The following is a 20902-nucleotide window of genomic DNA, read 5'->3' as shown; positions in this document are numbered from 1 at the left end:
CCAGAACACATCAGTTTCTTTTTAGCATGTCTGAAATCAACCTTGGACTAAAATCTTTGGGAAATAAATGCCAAACCAGGATACTTCTGAGTTTGATTCAAACAACGTTTTATTAACATCTGTAATATATTGGCCAATCAAATGAAGCACAGAGAAGTCAAGAAAAGACAACTCCTAACCACTTGTAAGGAAAGTAAAAGGAGCTTCTCGATTTCTATAAAACAATGTACAACATAGCAATTTTACAGTTATGTTTTTTCTCTAAATGGTACTATACATTCATTCAATGAAGCCTTTACACTGAGGTCAGAGCAAAGAAAAAACTGGCAAGATAGACGTTTAGAAACGGGTTAAATAGGAATAAATCAGTAAAGAGGAAGAGTGAAAAAATACTGGATTGGAAAATCAACTACATATAAAATGGAACTTTGTAAATGGGGATTGAAGCAAAAACTATGGGACATTTGTTAAACGCTGACATGTTGTCTAAGCTGCAACCGAGATGCCAAGAGTTCCCTACAGACGAGCGTTCGCAGTAATAACATTCAACAATACAAGTTTCAGTTAGAAATGCAGCGATGATTTTAAATGTCAAACTCAGTGCTGAAAAGGTTGTCACAGTAAGATCACTGTCACACAAAAACTGGCAACAACGAAACAATTCTCCTCTGAACAGGAAACCAGTCTCTACTGGGTCTTTCAGCCCAGCCCCTTCCAATGTAGGAATATCATCAAATGTCTTTTTATGATGCTGGTGTTTTCTGGACTCCTCTTTGTGACATCATTTGCAAGAAACACCCCTACAGTCTTTGTTGTTTATCCATTACAACACCTTCTTCTTTCTTTTTGGAAATGTTGCCGGTGCAGAGAAGCCTGTAAATGAGTCTGTGTGCCTTCATACAGGAGAAAGAGGAGCCTTAAAGTTACCGCAGGGTTTAAATAAATGTCCACCGTCTCACGGTACACAGAGAAGGCTTCAAACATGCATTTGTCTAAAGCGTGAAAATGGCTTTGAATGAGGCCGCTAAATACAAAAATAAAAGGGAACATGAGGGCGAAAATGGAGGGAGGAGGAAAAGTCAAGATATTGTTTGGCCGAGGCGTGTCCTGCAGGCAGAATCACACGCACAGAACTCTGGGGAACCTGGGAGAAGAAGAGAACAATGTTAATGCAAAATAAGCTAATTCACATGTTCTTCCATCATAGAACAAAAGGTATGTTTCAGTGCTTTACACCGGCATATTTTCAAGTCAATATTGTAAATCAGAATAATGGACTTTGTCTCACCTGTCCAAAGTGAAGCCATCCATTTCCTCCTCGTCATCCAGCTCCATGTCCAGCTCGTTGTCATGTGAGTCCCGGCCATAGCCACTCAAGACACTGCAGGTATGAAAAAGAATTGTACACCATCCCATGTATGCTAAATGATCTGCCGTCTTTCAGAAACGGATTTATTTAAACCAAGAGGATGATGCCTCAGGTGCTGACCTGACGGAGCGACATGTGAGAAACACAATCCTCTTGAGTTTCTTGTTATAGAAGAAGTAGTTGAAGGACCAGAGGCTCCCCTCTTCACCAAAAGGATCAGAGTCCAGATCAGGGTTGTAGCTAAGGAGACACAATAAGAGCTTAGAAAAACATCCACACGGAACAGATGATCTGCTATATAATAATGCATGTAACACACACACCTGTAGAAGTCACAGCCCTGCAGGTTGATCTCCTGGTCGATGGCGTTCCACAGCTCCGGCCCCAGAGAGTTAAACTCCTCTCCAACAGCTGAGAACAAGCTGCTGTTCACGGCATTCACCACCTGAAGAAAGGTCGGACAGTTATGTTTTTGTCTTGGTGTTGAGTTCAACGTATCTGTGACATGTATTCAGAGCAGGATGCTGACCCAGTTGATGCTGGGCTCTCGGCTGAACTCTTCGGCCTTGGCGGCGCTGAAGTCGTAGTCGGGCCGGAAGGACTCGTTGAGCGTGGTGATGAGGTAGAAAAGAGTCTTCCTGCAACACTTGTCACTGAGCGGGTTCTCCCCGTCTTCACTGCTCTTCCCCAGCCTGCACGGGAAATATACAGAGGTACATTTAAAAAAAAAAAAGGTCAAATCCCTACTATCTCATCTCACTAACGGCTGGTGGTCTTCTGTTCAGAAACACGGCATTATCCTCTATTGTAGTACTCACTGTGAAGGGCTGGTGGCGCTGGTGGACTGGGGGGGGGGAGAGAGCCTCCAGCACATGAGGCTCGCCCTCCTGGCAGAACTGCTTGAACATATGTTTGTCATCCCCTGCCATCTTACAGGAGTAGCTCTCCATCCTGCAGGGCAGACATATACATAATGTAATGTTGTGTATCAGTTAGAATAGATTGCCCTTGTGCTGTAAACATAATGGAAGGGATTACAGAAGTGAAAGTGTTTGCAAAATCCCCTAAGATTACTTTAATAGCCCATTAGGCTTAAACACACAATTACACAACAGGAGCAAATCAGGGTATTAATGCACCAAATGTACCTCACCAGTAACCAAATAAATAATGTAGGACATTATATTATAGAATAGAAAACTAGCAGACTAAATGTTGTTATTTCTGTGTTTTTTTAACTGGCTTTATCACTTTTAGTAATCTCTTATTTGGGGGAACAAACTAGTGGCATTTCTGATATTTGAACTGTTAAATGGATTAAGTGGAATGCAAGATCTCTATAACCCAATTTTCAGTTAGAATAGATTGCCCTTGTCTTTCCCCCTGGAGCCATATCTGCAGAAACAGCTGACAAGAGCTAAAGGTTTCCTGCCTGCTCCTTCATGACTCTGGGTCAGACGCCACTGTACACTGTGTCACTGTGAGTGAAGCAGACTGGAGTTGTTTATTTTGCCTTCCCCCACCTATGGGTTACACAAGAGCAAAGGTTGCGCAACTTAAGATAGACGCACTACTGAGACCCTTACCAGTCTAATAATAGGACGCCGGCTGGCAGCGACACCACAGTGGAAATAAGTGCCCTGGTTTTTCCACACACATACGGAACACAGCTGACCTGCCGACTAAACACTGTAACCAGATGACAGAGCAGAAACTAGAGCCGAGTGAGGACTATCAACACGATGAAGGTTATTTAAAAAAAGATGTGATGGCAACAAGCTCTTTTAACATCTGTACACAACTCTTACAATAGCTACAAACATATTCATTTATGTTTTAATGTATTTTTGCACCGTTTATTATTAATCTTTTTTTGCACAAATCAAATGACATGTACAGAAGGCCCCAGCTGTGCTCTTTAAGTTTAGTTTTATGCATTTAGTAAATGATAGTGCAATATTGCTGAGTTTTAACGTGTGTTTGAATCATAGGCTCATATGTAGAATATAAACAGTACATCTGTGGCTACATGTGTTGTTAAAACCTGCAGCGTGGATGCCCTGCTGCTGTCTCACTAATCCCCTAAGCCTTGGCAGCTCCAGCAGCCATCATGCAGTATTATTATATATGTTGTGTGTACATGTACCTACTCTCTAATAACACTCTTCACTCTGTCTCTAAAATAGCCACAGAGTGGTGTGAAAGGACGGGATGTGCCGTCACCCCAGGTCACAACCAGTACAAAAGCTCAGATTCAGCACCCACACTCAGACTGGGTAACTGCATAACTCCACAGCCCACCGCCCTTTATGCAAGTACACTGTCACTGTAAGCCTGCTGAGCTGACGGCCTTACATAACCTAGGTTTGGTCATTTAAAAACATGCACTGTCAGTTTCACTTTCAGTATGAGCTCTAAGGTAACAGACTACTGTTATCACAATTGTACATTGCATGCAGGAACTTGTTTGCCCTACTACCCCCGTTTATGAGCAGTCAGTGATCTATAAACCAGCCACACCTCTCATGCATGTTTAATGACCTGATACCAGGAAAGGGCTCCAGTGTTTCTCCCTCTAAAGTCTGACTGTTCCTGCAGAAACAGGTGACCTGGGCATAGCACTGTGTTGTCTTCTACAGGCTTAATTACAGTAGAGTGAGGTGCTTTTCTAAACATACTGTTCTATTATTGGCCTTTATATATAAAACTATTTTTCTTCACATCACCCAGCCATACATCTCCCTGGGACTAATGTGTGTGTGTTAAGTCTGTGCAAAACACAATAATAACAGCTAATAACAACTATAGTCCCAGATATAAAAGTATGTTGCAGTAAAATGTTAAACTAGCTTATATTACAGTATTGTGTTCAGTTGTTCATGGTGCCTTTACCTGCCAAGGATGCGAGACTCTCCGGTTTCAACACACAGTCGGGAGCTAAGGGCTTCAAAGCTGGAGCTTTCCAACAGCTTCATTGTGGTCTGGTTACAAAAGAAGAATAAAGTTAAATGTTGTAACACTTAAGAAAACTAGCGTTACATAGACGTTCACTCAATGTATTACACGAACAAGCTGCTTACTATTGTGACGTAGTTACATACAATTTGTAACGATACAGTTGTTACTGCTTTCCGTTTAATACCAAATAAATGGAGTCGGTAAATAATAACATTCACAGGGGGGCTACAGCGCCCCGCGATGGTCGATTTAGCCCTTTACCATAAAAACAATTTCCTCTTGCTGTACACCGCCCCTCCCCCACCCCGTTCAGTCGAAGTTGACTAATCGTCTTCCTGGTTCTGTACATCGATGTTAAAACACAATTCACTTACCGAGCAATATTTTCAGCACAGGCAGAAAATAACGTGTTCAATTGGCAAGCCGTAGACACTCTTCTTCTTCGCCTATCTGGTTACTCCTTACGGCAAGAGATTAACGATCCCCGCTTTGTTGATGACCAGCTACGATAGCTAGCGTTTAGCTTGCTGATTATTGACGCTTCTCTCTTTACTTCAAAGAAAAGCTATTAATTCGCACTCGAGCTTAAGCATCTTTCAATAGCACTAGGTCGAGGATGTGTTATACTGAGGCTTTTACAATTTATAGAAAAACTGCTCTTCCCGATTAAATGCGATGAGATTAAATCCAAAGACTGCTTGCGTCCGTCGGAGTCTGTCTGCAGCGGCATCCCTTTCGACCTGAATTTACTAAAAGGCGATTATTAGCTAAATCAAGTCGCTTTTTTCTAAGCGACTCGATCAGAAGAGAGGCAACTAACGAGCTACCTAAGCGTATAATTGACCGAAACGGCTCAAGAGTTCTCTAAATCGTTTAATACCTCAAAAACACATCTACTCTCTCGAAAACAGCGGAACCTACTGTATTGTAACCCTGCCCCTTTTCGCTTATATATACTAGGCTTATGAATACGCCCACCTTACCAAAAGTCATATCATGATTGGTTGTCAACATAAATGACAACTGATGTGATTGGTTAAATGTTGTTCGGTCAATTTCGAGGCCAGAACTGTGTCAAATGCATGGATGTATAATAAGAACGTCAAATGTTTTGGCTGCTTATTGCAACGCAGCTGATAAAACGAGAATTGCGCAGTAAGAGTTGTTTTGCTTTATTTAAGACCTGTATGTTTCCAATTCGAAACCTATATCTCTAGGATTAAGAACAGTCCGTTCCAACGAAAATGGCTATCAACACAAATAAATCCATATATTTACAGTCTTTTCCTGAGTAAAATAGATAGTTGAAATAGTCACTGGCCTGCTGTTTCCTCATTAATTAAAAGTTCCAGTTTGTTATTTGAACTCCAGTTATTATTAAGTGCCCCCCTAACACTGACTTTGGACCCCCTGAAAAAAAAGAAAAGTTTATGATTAAACGATTTATTGGCTGACGGAATAGGCGGAACTAACGCTATTTGTCATTCTAGTCGGAGCCATTAGAGCGTAAAAACGTTAACTATAAGTATCTGAAATAAATATGTTTACTGAAACAAATACCAATAACTGTATTGCATTGTTTTCTTATGCGCAATTACTTCATGCTGTCATTGTCTTTTTCGTCCTGCATTTGTTGTGCCTCAGAAAATAACTGGCCCCAGCAGAGGCGAGAGGCAGAGGTGGTCGACCATCTGGTGAGCATCAGCCTTAAAGAGCCGGCTCTTTTAAGTGAACGACGGGAGCCGGTGTTGTGTCACATTATGCCTCCCCGTCATGAAATGCCCCCCTTGTCACGGGAACGCGTGTCTAAATGACACGTTTACACCTCTAAATGACACGTTTACACCATAGGTTTACACCTTAAAACGATGTTTAAAACGAAAAGTAAACGTTCAGGGTTTTTATTAATGGTAATTTTCAGACTGTGAGTTGTTTAGTGGTAGCTCATAGTCTTGATTCTTCTGGTTTAACTTTTCGCTCCGTATTTGAGGTGTCGAAATTCATTCGTCACTTCCTTTTCAGTTTATCTTTTTTTTTATCATTATTGTTACGTCCTGTTAAACGTGCTTTAAAATGTATTGTTTAATTTTACATAGTTGTCATCTAATAATCAAAATATATGTTTACAAATGTTACATAGTCTTTGTCAGCATATTATTATATATGCTATGCGTACAAAATAAAAGTGTGACATTCATGAAACTTGCTCCATTTATTGGTACCAGTCCTAGAACCATACCCTGAAAAATGCTTGAGGTTGGGATTCATAGAAACCTCTTTTTTTTGGGGGGGGGGGGGGGGGGGGGGGGGGGCATTTTATGACAGGCCTGTCCATCACAATATGCCCCCCCTTGCTATCTTACAAAATTAAAGTGTGACATTCATGAAACTTGCTCCATTTATTAATTCAGTGACGTTACAACAATGTAGTTGATAGTATTACAGTAAACATGCCTCTTTTTAATACATTGTGATCATTTTTCTCAAAGGTGATCAATGCCTACCTTACACTCATTGTAAGAAAATTCAACCAGCGCAATGACGGTCAAGCAGCTGTTATTGACAGCTACGCTATGACCGCCATCTGGAAACACAAATTTGGAAGAATCCGGGTATGTACATGATTGGAATGACTTTGCATTTGTAAATGTTGCAAATGTGCATTTTTCAACAGGAATGTAATACTTTTGCAACTACTCTCAGGTTGATCCAATGGCACACACAGTCATCGTGGGAATTGTGAACGAGAACCATCACTGGATGTTGGTGGTGAGAATAGGAGCATATTTTAAGCTCCAATCTGTATCTATAGTGCTGTATACACCATATATAATTAGTGATTTGCAAGATAACCAGGCCACACATACATGCTGTCACTTATTATTGATAACATCTAAACAATACCCTACATCGTACCTGCCTAATGTATGGTTCCTGCCTAATGCATGTTGTGTTTCCATGTGAATAATAAAAGGTAATGTACCCCCATGAGAAGAAAACCCTCTTCTTGGATCCACTTGGAGAAGGGAAAGGCAAAATGAAGGTGTGCCTACAGTCTACAAGGTACATTTGATACAGTGTACTAGTTCCGGTGTTGTATGAGTTTTTTGACAATGATGTGCTGCATCTTGACACATGTACTATCTACATACTGTAGAGCCTTTATGAGGATGAAAGGCTGCAAGGTGTCAAGGTGGACATGCAGCACCCTCCCCCATAATCGCCAACAAGACTTAAAAGTGAGTGTGAAATGCATTTAGCCAAACATTACTCTCAAACTCAAATTCAGTAGCAATTAGACTGAATATCTTGACTTGCTTTTATACATCTTGATCAAAGATGTATTGAATTGTGTCAAACTACACATATACAACATGTCATTCTTTAAATCTGTTGGGTCATTTGTCTGTATTCCATTTGAGGGTAAAATCATAGACCATGCAGTCCATATACTAATCAAGGTTCTCTTCAGTTTGCAGAGAACATTTTACTGGGGGAGGCAATTGAGTTTGAAAGCTCACAGAAGGCAGTGCACGAGCTGAGGCTGGACATTGCTACTTCTCTCCTCAGAGAACCTGGTTTGTTACCTTTTCTCAACATTGTCAATGACTTCATGTAGTTACTTTTATTAATTGTATCTCATAAGTATGCATCAATAACCTTATATTAATAATGTGCCATGCAAATTGTTTGTTTGTATCACTGCTTGGACCATTGGTACTGTTGGGTTAATATTGACCAGGGACATTATCAGGGTTTTAAAAGCAACACAGTGGCTTAAGTATAGATTAGGGTAAATAGTCACTACATACAGTATATTGTGTATCTCAACTCCAAACAGATAACATATGAAGCATCGCAGGCAGGCATCTTCAACTGCAATTTCATATAGGCTACACACATCACACTCTAACACACCCTTTCAATTCTGCGGTTTATTTAAGATGTGAGATTTCCACATCTTCCTCCTTTCAATGTGCTCATTGGTGTGTATTACTTTTAGTTTAACTGATATCCTCAGTTAATTTTTACCTTGAACTTATTATAATCAAAGCTGTAAAGCTAATACATGTGATGAACAACAAAAGAACCATGAGAACCAAACTTAAATTGATGCGTACAGTGCGAAATAAGTTTTTGGATGTTTTGTAATGACATTGTGCAGGTTCCCATTCTACAGAGGGTAAGGAGAGAGTGAAAGAAGGAGCAGATGGCTCCTCTGTGCTCAGATTTAATAATTTAGAAAATCTATGTGTTTGTGTGTGTTTTGCCTTTTCTTCACACAAAATAATAAAAGACCACAACAAATGTGTCCTTATATAATTGACCTTTTAGTCAAAAATTGGAATGGGTCACCTTGACCCCAAATCTGCAATGTAGTTGATCTGAAGATATTGATTACTTGTTGTCTCAACAGATGATCTAAGCAGGCTTTGCTTTTACTGCGGGGTGGAGGAGCAGGATGAACAACATTGGGTAATTTCCTATTGCACATTACAAATAAAGAAAATTAGCAGAAATATGTTTCCAGACTTTATCAACATAACATTTGCATTGATAATTGCTACTATATTTGGCATCTTCAGAATTCACTGATAAAGGATTAATGTTTTGCTTGTTTTTCCATACATTTTTGTTGAACATTTCTTTGTTTCTCATAACACAACATTTATGTTTTTGAAAGATTTCGATTATTGAAGGAATGGTTAGAATGTTAGTGGGAAATACATTAGAGATATGCTATTATCATAAAAATAATGCATACCTTACATAACAAGTATTTATTGTTTTCTCAGATTTGCTGTGACATTTGTCAGCGGTGGTACCACCACCAATGTGTACAAAGGCCTCCAGTGGCTCAACCATACTTGTGCCCTGGATGCACATGATGCCCCGAAGGAACCATCATTAACTGTCCACTGTCATTTCAACCAATGCAATTAACTATTGTTTGGCCTGTCATAAAATGTACCCCACCCCAAAAGATGTTTCTATGAATCCCACCGTCAAGCATTTTTCAGGGTATGGTTCTAGGACTGGTACCAATAAATGGAGCAAGTTTCATGAATGTGACACTTTTATTTTGTAAGATAGCAAGGGGGGGCATATTGTGATGGACAGGCCTGTCATAAAATGCCCCCCCCCCCCCCAAAAGAGGTTTCTATGAATCCCACCCTCAAGCATTTTTCAGGGTATAAATGGAAAAATGGAGCAAGTTTCATGAATGTCACACTTTTATTTTGTACGCATAGCGTATATAGACCTAATAATATGCTGACAAAGACTATGTAACATTTGTAAACATATATTTTGATTATTAGATGACAACTATGTAAAATTAAACAATACATTTTAAAGCACGTTTATACAGACAGGACGTAACAATAATGATAAAAAAAAAAGATAAACTGAAAAGGAAGTGACGAATGAATTTCGACACCTCAAATACGGAGCGAAAAGTTAAACCAGAAGAATCAAGACTATGAGCTACCACTAAACAACTCACAGTCTGAAAATTACCATTAATAAAAACCCTGAACGTTTACTTTTCGTTTTAAACATCGTTTTAAGGTGTAAACGTGTCATTTAGAAATGCGCGTTCCCGTGACAAGGGGGGCATTTCATGACGGGGAGGCATAATGTGACACAACACCGGCTCTCGCCCGCGAACGAGCCGTTTTTTTTTGCGGAGGGATTTAGATCGGCATGAAGCCACATTGTGCAATGTGCACATTATCCCGCTTATTACATGGCCACATTCTCAACAAAGTAACGACATGACTCCCAATATTAATTGAAATGCTTTTATGGATTTAGAAAATGATTTTATTGATTTAAAAAATAGTTTTATGTATTGATTTAAATGGACATGCATCCGCCAAGAAAAATAGTCCGTTGTTACTGTTTGAACTAACGTAGCAACGGCAGGAACTGCTTCGATAGTGTTTTTGAGGAGCTTTTTGATTACAGATTTGAAAACATCGTTGCTTGCTTTAAAAGTAGCACAATTCATTATGTCAAACCTTGGAAAGTATCTAGATATCCCTGCCCTAATGCCAAAGTAACTGCACACTGAATATGTGTCGCCGTTTGATGTCTATGTCTGGACCGCTGCGTAAAAAGGAGGGTTTCTGCCCCATTACTTCTCTTCTTACTTCTATAAGAACAAAACACGGAGGACGGAGATCTCTTTTGCTCCCCCTCTTCTGACAGCCCAGCAGCTGATCTAAAGCACGCTCCCCTCTCCTGCAGGGGGGCGTGGTTAGCTGCAGCTCACAGAATCAGCCCGCTGCAAAAACAGCGCTGGAAAGAGGAAATAGAGCGAAATGAGGCATGGCTAAAATGCAGGATCTATTTGGTATTTTGAAAAAAAAACTATATTTATATAATTTATATAGGTCGATACAGTAGCCCCTTTTTTAAAATGGTTTTTATAGGTGTTGCTATCTGTTTTGTGTAGCGTGGTTCTACAAGCAAGTCAATGCATTCATTGGGTGGTATCAGAGAGTTACACGGGTCTGTAAATGCAATGAAAACAATTGGCCACAGCAAATCATTTATATTAATCATGTAATTTTTACTTTAGAATACTTCAGTACAAAGGATGTATTGAATAATTTAAGTGATATATGTGTACACATATAAATCATTAGTCAAAATAGGGCTACATTTGATTTAATTAAAAGGTATAATATGTGGTAAACTGAAGAGCCGTTTGGGAGCCGAAAGAGCCGGCTCTTCTTGGTGAGCCGAGCCAAATGATCCGGCTCACCAAGAAGAGCCGGAATTCCCATCACTAATATATACTAGTACAGCTTCTACATAGTATAATATGACTTATTTTCACTATATTTTGAGATTCTTTTATTCTACTTTTTTGTTGTTGACATAGCCTACTATAGCTATATCTTTAATTCGGCATACTCTACTATAACATATTTCTAATAATTTCGCCATACTACATTGTCAAGTTATTTTCACAAATATTTGTTAAACTACTATGACTCTTTTGCATTGTTTCGACATGCTTTACTATGACTTTTCTGTCATTTTTAACGCCATACCTGTATGCCTGGATTCTACACACTATAACGTGCCTTATTCCCACATAAAATACCAGTATAGCATGTCGAAAAAATGCAAAAAAAAATGACAAAATACTGTTGGTGTTTTTATTTTTTCGACATACTATAATCACACTAGGATGTGAATGCATCACAAGAAACAACACTCGTTCACACAGCTCTAGATTTAACCTTTTATTAGCTGTACATATTCTATATATCTATGTTTTTTACTAGTATTTAACAGAGCATTTAAACATATTTCCATCGTTACTTCATGCAGCCCAGTGCCGTTTGATTTTTAAATGAGAAATAATAACACAATAATAGATTCTTTATCATATAAAACATTCATACAGGTACTCAAACAATATGTCATTGGGCCCACACGTCACCTGAGCTGCAAAGGGTAAGTATGTTTCCAAAGGTTTTTATACTCCATTTCATGAAGTCTATAGGAACTTGTTATGCATCTCCTTGTTTACATAATTATAATATTTAGTTGTCTCTGCTCACCTGTGCAGGATCATGTGACTGTGTACAGCAGAAAGCAGCTCAGTAATAGCATATACCAGCAGTTCATATCAGAGCTTCTGCAGGCACGAGAGGAATCTCAGAATAAAGATGCAGTACTTTAAGAATGCATTTTAAAACATTAAGTTATGTTAAGTGTATGTAGTCGTAAATGCATTAATTGTTTGATTACTTTTTTACATACCAGGGACATTTGATTTGACTCAGTAGGGCTTTACTGATGAGCCATCGCACAACTTTGGAAAAGGATTTCACTGTCACAGTATAACCAGGAAGTTTGTGCGTTAACATGTGGACCGGTTCCCAGTGTTACTTCCTGTCAGCTGACATCCATGAGTGTTTACAGTCTGTGTTTCAGTTTGTGGTTCTCAGACAGTGGAGGCCTTCATCAGAGCCTGATCCCCAAACAGCTGCTTGAAGTGAACCACGTGCTCCTCACAGTGCTCTCCTGCAGGGGGAGGGGGGGACAGGTATGAGTTATGGGGTGGGATAGTACATATTGGAGGTACTTGTACTTTGCTAGAGTATCTGTTTTCATAGCTTTAGCTACTTTCAGAATTTAGACCAATTTTGCAGAGTTAATACAAAAACAACTTCTTAAAATAAGAAGATGTCTAGAGATGTTGCATTAGGAGATTCATTTTTCAATAATTTAATCACATTTCTTCGTTCATTTCTTCTATTATATTTGACTTAAGCCAGAAGTAAAAGTCTTGCATTAAAAAAGTAGAACTTTCACTTGTATCAGATTGTACTTATTAATACATACGTTTAAAAGCTCGGAACGTTAATAATTATCTCATAAATGTGTAGTATATACCAAAATACATTAAAATGTACTCATAAAGAGAGGAATATGACTTTAGATAATATCACTAAAGTGTGTGTTTCCTCACCGAGGTTGAACGCGGGGTTCCCTCTCAGCCTCTGGTTCCTCTGCTGGAAGGATCTGAACACGGTGTAGAACAACATCTGATCCTCCGTCTGCCGCGCAGCGTCCAGGAACTTTCGGGAGGACACGTTGTCATGGGCGCCTGGAAACAGTAAACAAAATAGATGGATAAAACTAATTTCTGCTAGTATTGTGACTGTCAAACTGTCCTTTTATCACATGGGGGAAACTTTATTTGAGGTCATAAATGGGCAGTTTTAGACAGCTATTATTTCCTAAACTTGATTTTATTCATTATTATTATTATTTTGGCAGTGATTGAAGTTATACCTGACTAGCTGTGAACTTGGACCATCCTCGACTTTAATTTAAAGTTTACACTCTTTGTTTGTAGATTTTAAATACATTTCCGGTATTCTCAGGTACAAAATTCCAAAGAAGTGCATTAAGAATGTTTTAATACTGCCCCAAAAGCTAATGTTTTTAATAATTGACAATGTGATGTGATTTTTTTATTAAAACTACTGTTCTGATGAATTCTTTTAAAATGTGACATAAAGAGTAATAGGCTTTCCTAGATTACATCCTGTTGGATAGATCAAATGTAAACGTACCGACGCTGCGGATGAATCTGAGCGCGCCCAGAACCTGCTGCTTGGACAGCAGAACCTCCACGATCTCATCGTTGGCCGTGGACAGACGCTGTAAACACACAACAAAAATGTAAATAAAAGACATTTAAATAAAGTTTTTCCCTGTTTAAAGAATCTGTGTGTTTTTACCTTCAACATGTCCAGAGACAGCTGGTGGGCCGGAGGGTACGTGCTCTCCAGAGACAGGAGTAAACACGCCTGGACACATTAAAGTAAAAAATAAGGAAAACAGGATTTGCACATTAATTGATTTGTTATGTACAACTGTGTGTTATTGTATTTCTAAAGAATTACAACTCCTCTAGCTAGTTACAAATGTGAATCGTGTTTGGAATTTATTAAATCCTTAATTTGCAAGAAGAAACTCAAAAAAGGTTCAAATTAGTTATACAACAAACCACCTTCACTTGAGGACTCAGAACATTGGGCTACATTTTAACATTATCTACGTGAACACAAAGGGTGCGTTCCAGCACTGTGTAAATTATGTTTGTGTATATCTAAATGGTGCATATGACGGTAAGTGTAGCTGACCAGAGGCTTGGAGTCGCTGAGCACGTGGTACTGCAGGAACTGGTGCAGCATGTAGAAGAGGTTGTGCTGCACCAGCGTCTTTATCACCAGCTCGTACAGGTAATGCTGAAACACACAGAGTAGAATCAGACTAAAGATTTCATCTTATTCCCCTTCAACACATTTTTCAGTGAGGTGTCTCTGCCTGTTAACCTGCACGGTGATCTGGAACTGGTTCAGAGAGCGGATGTACTCCATCAGCACCGCGATGATGAACTTATGAGACACACCCTGCAGGAAACACAGAGAAAGACTCAATACATTTGATGTGCTACTTACAATTATATAGTGTAATATACATGTTATATATTGTGGTACAATTTGCACATTACTTTCTTATATTTATTTAAATATTTTCATACTATTTACTACATTGTTGGAAATGTGACTTTAACTTTATACGTTCAAATTATTTATTTATCTTTTATTTTCTGATATTTCGTTCAAGGAGTCAATCATTCCCAACAACAATAGAATAACCTGCAATGACCAAATAGCAGAATTATCCTTCTCTTCTTGACCCTTTTTCTATGCTATGTTTTTTATTTAAGTATTCCTTATGTTGGTTGTAAATAATCTGATATATCCATTGAGATAAATGCCTTAGAAAATATATATATATTTTTAAAAAAAAGTAATTTGCACCTGAATCAAAGCCTTTAATATGCTAGTAATTCAACCTTTAATAAAGACTATTTTGCTTTAAAATAAATACAATCTATTAGCCAGTGAAAATGCGCTAATGAACTCCCATGATTATTTTATGAGTTTATATAACATTCAAATTGAAGAGAGTGTCAACCTCTTTTTTTGAGAGCCCTTGTGGCAGAACATTACAGACTGTGATTTTAATAGTACATCCAGACTAAAGTAGCTCAGATACAAAATGCACGCAGGTGAGTGTGTGTGGGTGTGTGTGTCCGTACCTTCTTCTCCGTGAACGAGGACAGGACGTGTGTGTACATGTCTGATTGGTCGATGACCGCCTGCGTTCTGACTGGACGTTTCTGAGCGGCGCTGCCTCGACTCGGACCGGACTCCATCGCCTTAAACACAGAAAATAAACACACATCAATCTTAAATTACAAAAAACAACATACTTAGTTTGAAGTACTAAACGGTCTTTATTGAAGCTGCCTCCCTCACCACGGTGTAGCTCTGCTCCGCCTCCAGGTATTCTTTGTACACCTGGTTCAGTTTGTCGAAGACGGTCGCCACTACGGGAAGACTTCCCTTCTCCCCTCCTTCCAGAACTGGGAATAAAGCAGAACATTAACATTTCATTTAACATGTAGTTTAAATGCACCAATGGCTGTTGCTCCTTTTTTATTGTCGATAGAAGCAACCGTGTTGCTTTGAGACTCTAACAGAGCAGATCATCTGCATTTTTTATAAATTGGTCACATATCAAATAATAAAATGAAGACAAGAAACATCTTTGTTTATTTTCCCAGATAATTCATTTGCAACCTACAAAATATACTTTCTATCAATTTCATATAATTAACATATTATAAAATATATAAATGAAGATATTAAAATATATAATGAATTATTAAATCTCATAAACATAGTAATGAAAACCACAATTTGTCTTGTATAACTTCACTTGTAGAATGTCCTTTTGCCTTCATAAATAATAAGATACATATGACAAAAATTAAATTTTTTAGAGACGCACATTTCTTAGGACATGTGTGTTTATATAACATGCAGCCATATTTACTCTGGGAGCAGACGGACAGGATGACCATCTTGCAGTCTCTCCTCCTCAGCAGGAAGTCCATCAGCTTCCCTTTGTCCTGCAGCAGGTTCACTGTGGGGGGGAGCTTCACCTGCAGGTACCACAGGTAACCTGAGAAACACACACACATTAAGATATTCATTATTATCTATAGATGTTGATAAAAAGGTCCCATCATGACAACATATTTTGTTTTCACTCCTGCTGCGCTGTGCCTGTCATAAATCAGTGTATCAGTGTAATCAGTACTTATTTTATTAAGTACTAACTAAGAGATTACAAAAGTGAAATACAGCCAGAATTAAAGTCCGCTGAGTGTGTGTGTGTTTCTCACCTTCACTGGCGCTGATGATGATGTCGGGTTGGAACACGCTCCAGGAGGAAGAGTCTGAGCGACGGTTAAAGGTAAAGTCAAAAGTACATTTGAGTAGTTGAGTAGAAGTATAAATGATCATTTCATGGAAATATCCAAAGCAAAGTGCAAAGACCTCAAAATGTGTACTTAAGTCAATGTACGTACTTTCATTTCATCACACATTTTAACCTCCTGCTGGACTAAAGCAAAAACTAGAACTTGGTTTAAATAAATACAAATCTAAACACAGACACATGCGTGTTTCAAGAATAATCTTCCTGCACAAATGTCAGTAATAGAGATAGTATATCAAAGTAAGAAGAATATCCTGCAGACATACTTGCAATTTGTGGATGTATTAGAGTTGTTGTACTAGTACTTCAAACGTGTACTTAAGTAGTACTTGAGTAAATGTACTGGTAGTAAAGGATACAGAGCTGACATGGTACTGGAGGCTGAGAAGGAACAACTGCAGGACCTGCGGAGAGACAGAAAGACAAATAAAACACACTATCAATATGTGTGTGTGTGTGTGTGTGTGTGTGTGTGTGTGTGTGTGTGTGTGTGTGTGTGTGTGTGTGTGTGTGTGTGTGTGTGTGTGTGTGTATGTACCTGTCAAGGGAATCCTGTAGGGGTGAATGGAGCGTGCAGGCAGCACAGGTTGGTGTGTGTTCACCGTGCAGTCAGGCTCCTTCAGCTTGATGTCGAAGATCAGAGACGTCTGAAACACAAACACAATATAAATGTATCATTTAAAGATGATACTGGAGTGCAGTAGTGGTGTTCATGTACTTCCACCATAGAAACATTTCAAAACATGAATATAGATAAATCAATTAAATGTACTAAACCTGTGAGCTCTGATGATGAACGACCACCAGATTGTCCACGATGTTCAGAGCGAACTTCCCCGTCGTGTTGAGCCGCAGAACGTGAGTCTTCTTACACGTACCCTCCCTGAAAACACACATTAAGATAAACACATGTGTTTAAGGACTACTAGAAATGCAGCATTTCAATAACCTGCGGATTCTAACTTCCCTTCGTACCTTTGTTAGTCATAAATAAATACAGGTTGTATATGTACCTTGGTAGGTAATAGAGCACCACCTCTGCACAGGGACTGTTAGCTGTTCTGGAGTGATGCTTCAGATACATCACAAACAACTGGCCATATCTACACAGAGAGAATAGTCATGAATATTATCAATATTAAAGAAGACAATTAAAGAAAGAGAGACCACAAGAGAGCATTGAGACATTTTGGAGAGAAAGATTTAGAAAAGGGAAGACACTCATGTTACAAAAGATAAAGACAAATATAAATGAAATTAAAAGAAGGCAATAATCACTTCAATGTTGTAATACCAACTAAATACAAAATATATAAAGAATGGATATTAGAGTAGATCGATGGTTAACTCACATGGATGCCATGGCGATGTCTCTCTCCGACAGAATCAGTTTTGCAGGTTTGGGGACGACCGGCAACTCGATCTCAAACTTTGACATCTTGGACATCGTCCCGTTCTGAAAGAATAATATATAAAAACCAAATGATTTAATAATAAGTAAATAAAAACTGTTGCTGCATCTATGGGTGTTAGAAGAGTTCGGAAAAATGTGCTCCCGATCACAATAAGAGTAATGCACACACTGCAAACACAAAGTGTGTAAAAATAACTTGAACCGGCCGACACCCATGAATAATTTAAAGATAACATTTTGAACACATGTTAAACTGAGAAACGTATACATTGAAGCATTCATCCCCTAACAACCTGCGCTCAATTATTGTTTTTTAGTCATAGTAAAATGAGTTATTTCTTCATACATTGCTTATATTTTCTCACATTGACATTTTTTGTCTGACTCTGCAGATTATATAGAAAACGCTATTTGTTATATATTTTTTTGTGTACATTCCTGTGAAGTTGTGTATCACAGGTACTTTTAAAAGTACAATTAAAAATAAAGGATGTTAAAGTCAACACAGAGTTGTTGGCCAGCCTTCAACTTTTACATTTTTTTCTCAAATGTCCTGATATAAATAATCCACTTCTTTGGAAGAGTACAAATATTGTGTCTGTACATTTATCTTAATTAAAACAACAATCAAAGAATAGAGTGTGTTCCTGACCCTGAAGGCGAAGGGCTGCAGCACGTTGCCCTGCACCGTGGTGGACAGCAGGATGACGGCGGTCTCCGGACAGTACTGGTACCAGTTCACATTGATGCTCTGACTCTTCAGAAGCTTCAGGCTGCGCTTATCAGGAAACACCTGCAGCAACACACAGAATAGAAAGGAGACACACACTTTCACTTTAATGTGTTTTCAGATCAAATGATTGTGTCGTCCTGATCGTGCAAATTAAAATAGTCTGTATTCAAGAAAACAGATTATTCAAATATTAACTAAGCAGTAACCAAACATAACAAAAAGTTCAATAAAGTGGAATGCTTTTGATTTACCTGGTAAAACTCTATTCCTTGATCTGTGATGAAAACGATCTCGTTCCAGTTGATCCAGCAGAAACCCAGAACACTTGCATTTTTTGTCTGAATGACAATAAAACAAACAAAAACTTGATTATTTACATACAAAAAACACAAATACAGTCATTTTGAGCTGCTCCTTATATTTGTTATCAGCCATTACTCCATATCTCATCTTAGTTCTTATCTGAAAATGAAATGAAAAGAAGCTCTTTTGAATTCAAATGAAGAGATAGAGACGGATCAAACTTACTTTGCATTCCTGTGTGAACTCTGTGTGAGGATAGTCAGGAATGAAGTTGATGAAATCCTGCAGACAACAAAGAACCAATACTTTGAGTTTCTCTCCAGATTAAAGTGGTAAACATTCCTTAGCTCCATTATTCAAATCAATCCTTTGAAATCAGAATCAGGTTTTTTGCCAAGTAGTACAGCAAATGTGCTTTGGTGTATACATAAACAATGAGAGGAATTCATTTGAAAGTAGCAACTTTGCTGATCAAATATTAAAAGAAAACCTTGCCAACATTTGTTTTAAAATAATTCAAATGACTACAAATGTTTAATATGTTGATTATTTTTAGTCTTAAATGTCAACCTCTAACCAGGAGGATTTCATGTCATGTTCTGCTAAACTCACCACAGATTTTGAAGTCCTCTGAACTGCCAAGATTTTATTTCCAATGGAGAACTTTATACACTTAACTTCTCCTTTATCATCCATTCTGTGGAGGCAAACACGTTACACCATCAATACATTTGACTAATTTCTAATGTCACAAATGAGGTGAATACAAAAACAAAGAGTTAATATAAATTAAGTTTAAGTGGACAGGTGCAATGTAACACAATATAATAATCCGATTAATAAATCCCTTAAAATATTCCTGCACAGACTGATTTACCTGAAGGCAACACTGCTCTTGTCTTCCGGGCCTTTGACCACCACCCCCGTGGCTCCACCTGAACGCACCGCGAACACCTGCAGCCAGAAAGAAATAATCAGAAAAACAAGTGCAATCAAATCTGACTTTATTGCAGATTTTCAGATTTAAAATGAAGTACTTTCACTTGTTATAAAGTTATTCTAAATTGTTGTATTAAATGCAACATTTGGGGCTTTTTGAATTATTAGTTTTTTCTATAATTTTAGTGTTAATTATTTTTAGTTTTATATTATTTGGTTGGATCGCGGGGGTAGCAGTTCCAGCAGAGAGCTAAGCGGGAGAAGATGGATGGATGGATGGATTATTTGGTTGGAGGAGTTGGTCAAAACGAGTGGAAGTAATGTAAAATTAGTAAGAGGACATTTATCGCAATTGGCAAGGAGGTCACATCAGTCGCCTTTAATGTTGTATCTATATAATTGATTTAATCAGACCGAAACATTTGAAAAGAAACTCATGATGCTGACCCTATTTTAAAAAAAACATTATCTTGAATAACATTAAACAGCTGTGGCAAAAATAGAATAATAATATAACATGCTAGGATAGGAGTACTTTTATATTGATACGTTAGGTACATTTATTTAGCAAGCAATATGTTTTACTTTTACCTCAAAACATTTTCCTTTTAGTACTTTGACCTGTAGTGGGGTATTTTCAAACTGTGGTAATATAACTATTTCTCCAGATTTCAGATGTCAAAGTTCTTGTAATTATTAACTTAGCTGCCAAATAATGTATTTAAAATAAATGCATGTGTCATCAACCAGCAAACTGTACAGAAAGTAAACTATAACTAAAATGATTAAATGCTGTTAATAAAAGGGTTAAGAATGTTTTATAAACTAACAAACTGTCAGTTTGCCGTCGATGTTTACTAGCTTCTGACCTGCTTGTTAGCTTCGTCGAAAAAGACGTTGTTGACGCTGGAGGCATGTTCAAACTGCACCGGGTTCTCACACAGCTCCAGGTAATGTTCCTCGCTCATCTTCACGCTTTGTTTTTTTATTATATAATTAGAATTACTATCGTTTTATACTTAATTCAGAGTGCTGACATTCTGAGAAGCAGAAGAGGAAGAGTTCCCTTCAACCGGCGGCCATGACACTTCCGGTTTCCGCCTTCGTCCTTCAGAATAAAAGCGGAGTAAATGAGATATTAGGACCTTTCAACAGCGGTGGAAGAAGTTCATTTTGTACTTAAAACATTTGCAAATACCACACTGTAAAAATGCTATATTTAAGTAAAGGGTTTGGTATTTTGGTATAGAAAATGTCAAAGTACAATCCTTTGAAAGGATTGTATTTTATTTTGTTT

The 20902-nt window shown here is 38.1% G+C and overlaps 3 protein-coding genes across 4 annotated transcripts; 1 reads left to right on the top strand and 2 right to left on the bottom strand.

Moving 5' to 3' along the window:
* Positions 1–91: 91 nt before the first annotated feature.
* Positions 92–5263, bottom strand: LOC117544707 (repressor of RNA polymerase III transcription MAF1 homolog). Its single transcript, XM_034214029.1, is given in 9 exon segments — positions 92–1144; positions 1289–1381; positions 1490–1609; positions 1693–1814; positions 1899–2061; positions 2188–2216; positions 2218–2320; positions 4262–4350; positions 4702–5263. Coding segments are annotated over 8 exon segments (738 nt in total). The 5' UTR covers positions 4345–4350; positions 4702–5263; the 3' UTR covers positions 92–1119.
* LOC117544706 lies at positions 2962–9349 on the top strand. Of its 2 annotated transcripts, none has more exons than XM_034214028.1 (9): positions 2962–3117; positions 5972–6021; positions 6817–6939; positions 7031–7096; positions 7302–7390; positions 7485–7566; positions 7800–7905; positions 8745–8803; positions 9124–9349. In XM_034214028.1, exons 1-9 carry the CDS (start codon positions 3069–3071, stop codon positions 9214–9216), a joined length of 717 nt encoding a protein of 238 aa, XP_034069919.1. In that variant the 5' UTR covers positions 2962–3068; the 3' UTR covers positions 9217–9349. The 2 variants fall into 2 exon arrangements, with proteins under 2 accessions (XP_034069919.1, XP_034069918.1); XM_034214027.1 differs by lacking the exon at positions 2962–3117 and adding an exon at positions 3457–3645.
* A 2136-nt stretch (positions 9350–11485) lies between these two features.
* rmc1 (regulator of MON1-CCZ1) lies at positions 11486–20707 on the bottom strand. The gene is made up of 21 exons (XM_034214233.1): positions 20475–20707; positions 19544–19620; positions 19279–19363; positions 18892–18948; positions 18615–18701; positions 18283–18423; positions 17569–17672; positions 17230–17319; positions 16994–17099; positions 16755–16863; positions 16576–16620; positions 16122–16175; positions 15770–15898; positions 15190–15296; positions 14970–15089; positions 14197–14274; positions 14005–14109; positions 13600–13668; positions 13432–13519; positions 12822–12959; positions 11486–12373 (listed from the first exon to the last, which is right to left on the bottom strand). Exons 1-21 carry the CDS (start codon positions 20571–20573, stop codon positions 12294–12296), a joined length of 1968 nt encoding a protein of 655 aa, XP_034070124.1. The 5' UTR covers positions 20574–20707; the 3' UTR covers positions 11486–12293.
* Between the last annotated feature and the right edge of the window lie 195 nt (positions 20708–20902).

Source organism: Gymnodraco acuticeps, unplaced genomic scaffold (assembly GCF_902827175.1).
Source record: "Gymnodraco acuticeps unplaced genomic scaffold, fGymAcu1.1, whole genome shotgun sequence".
Taxonomy (NCBI): domain Eukaryota; kingdom Metazoa; phylum Chordata; class Actinopteri; order Perciformes; family Bathydraconidae; genus Gymnodraco; species Gymnodraco acuticeps.
Note: the sequence above shows the minus strand (reverse complement) of the source record. Positions and strands in the feature narration are given on the sequence as shown.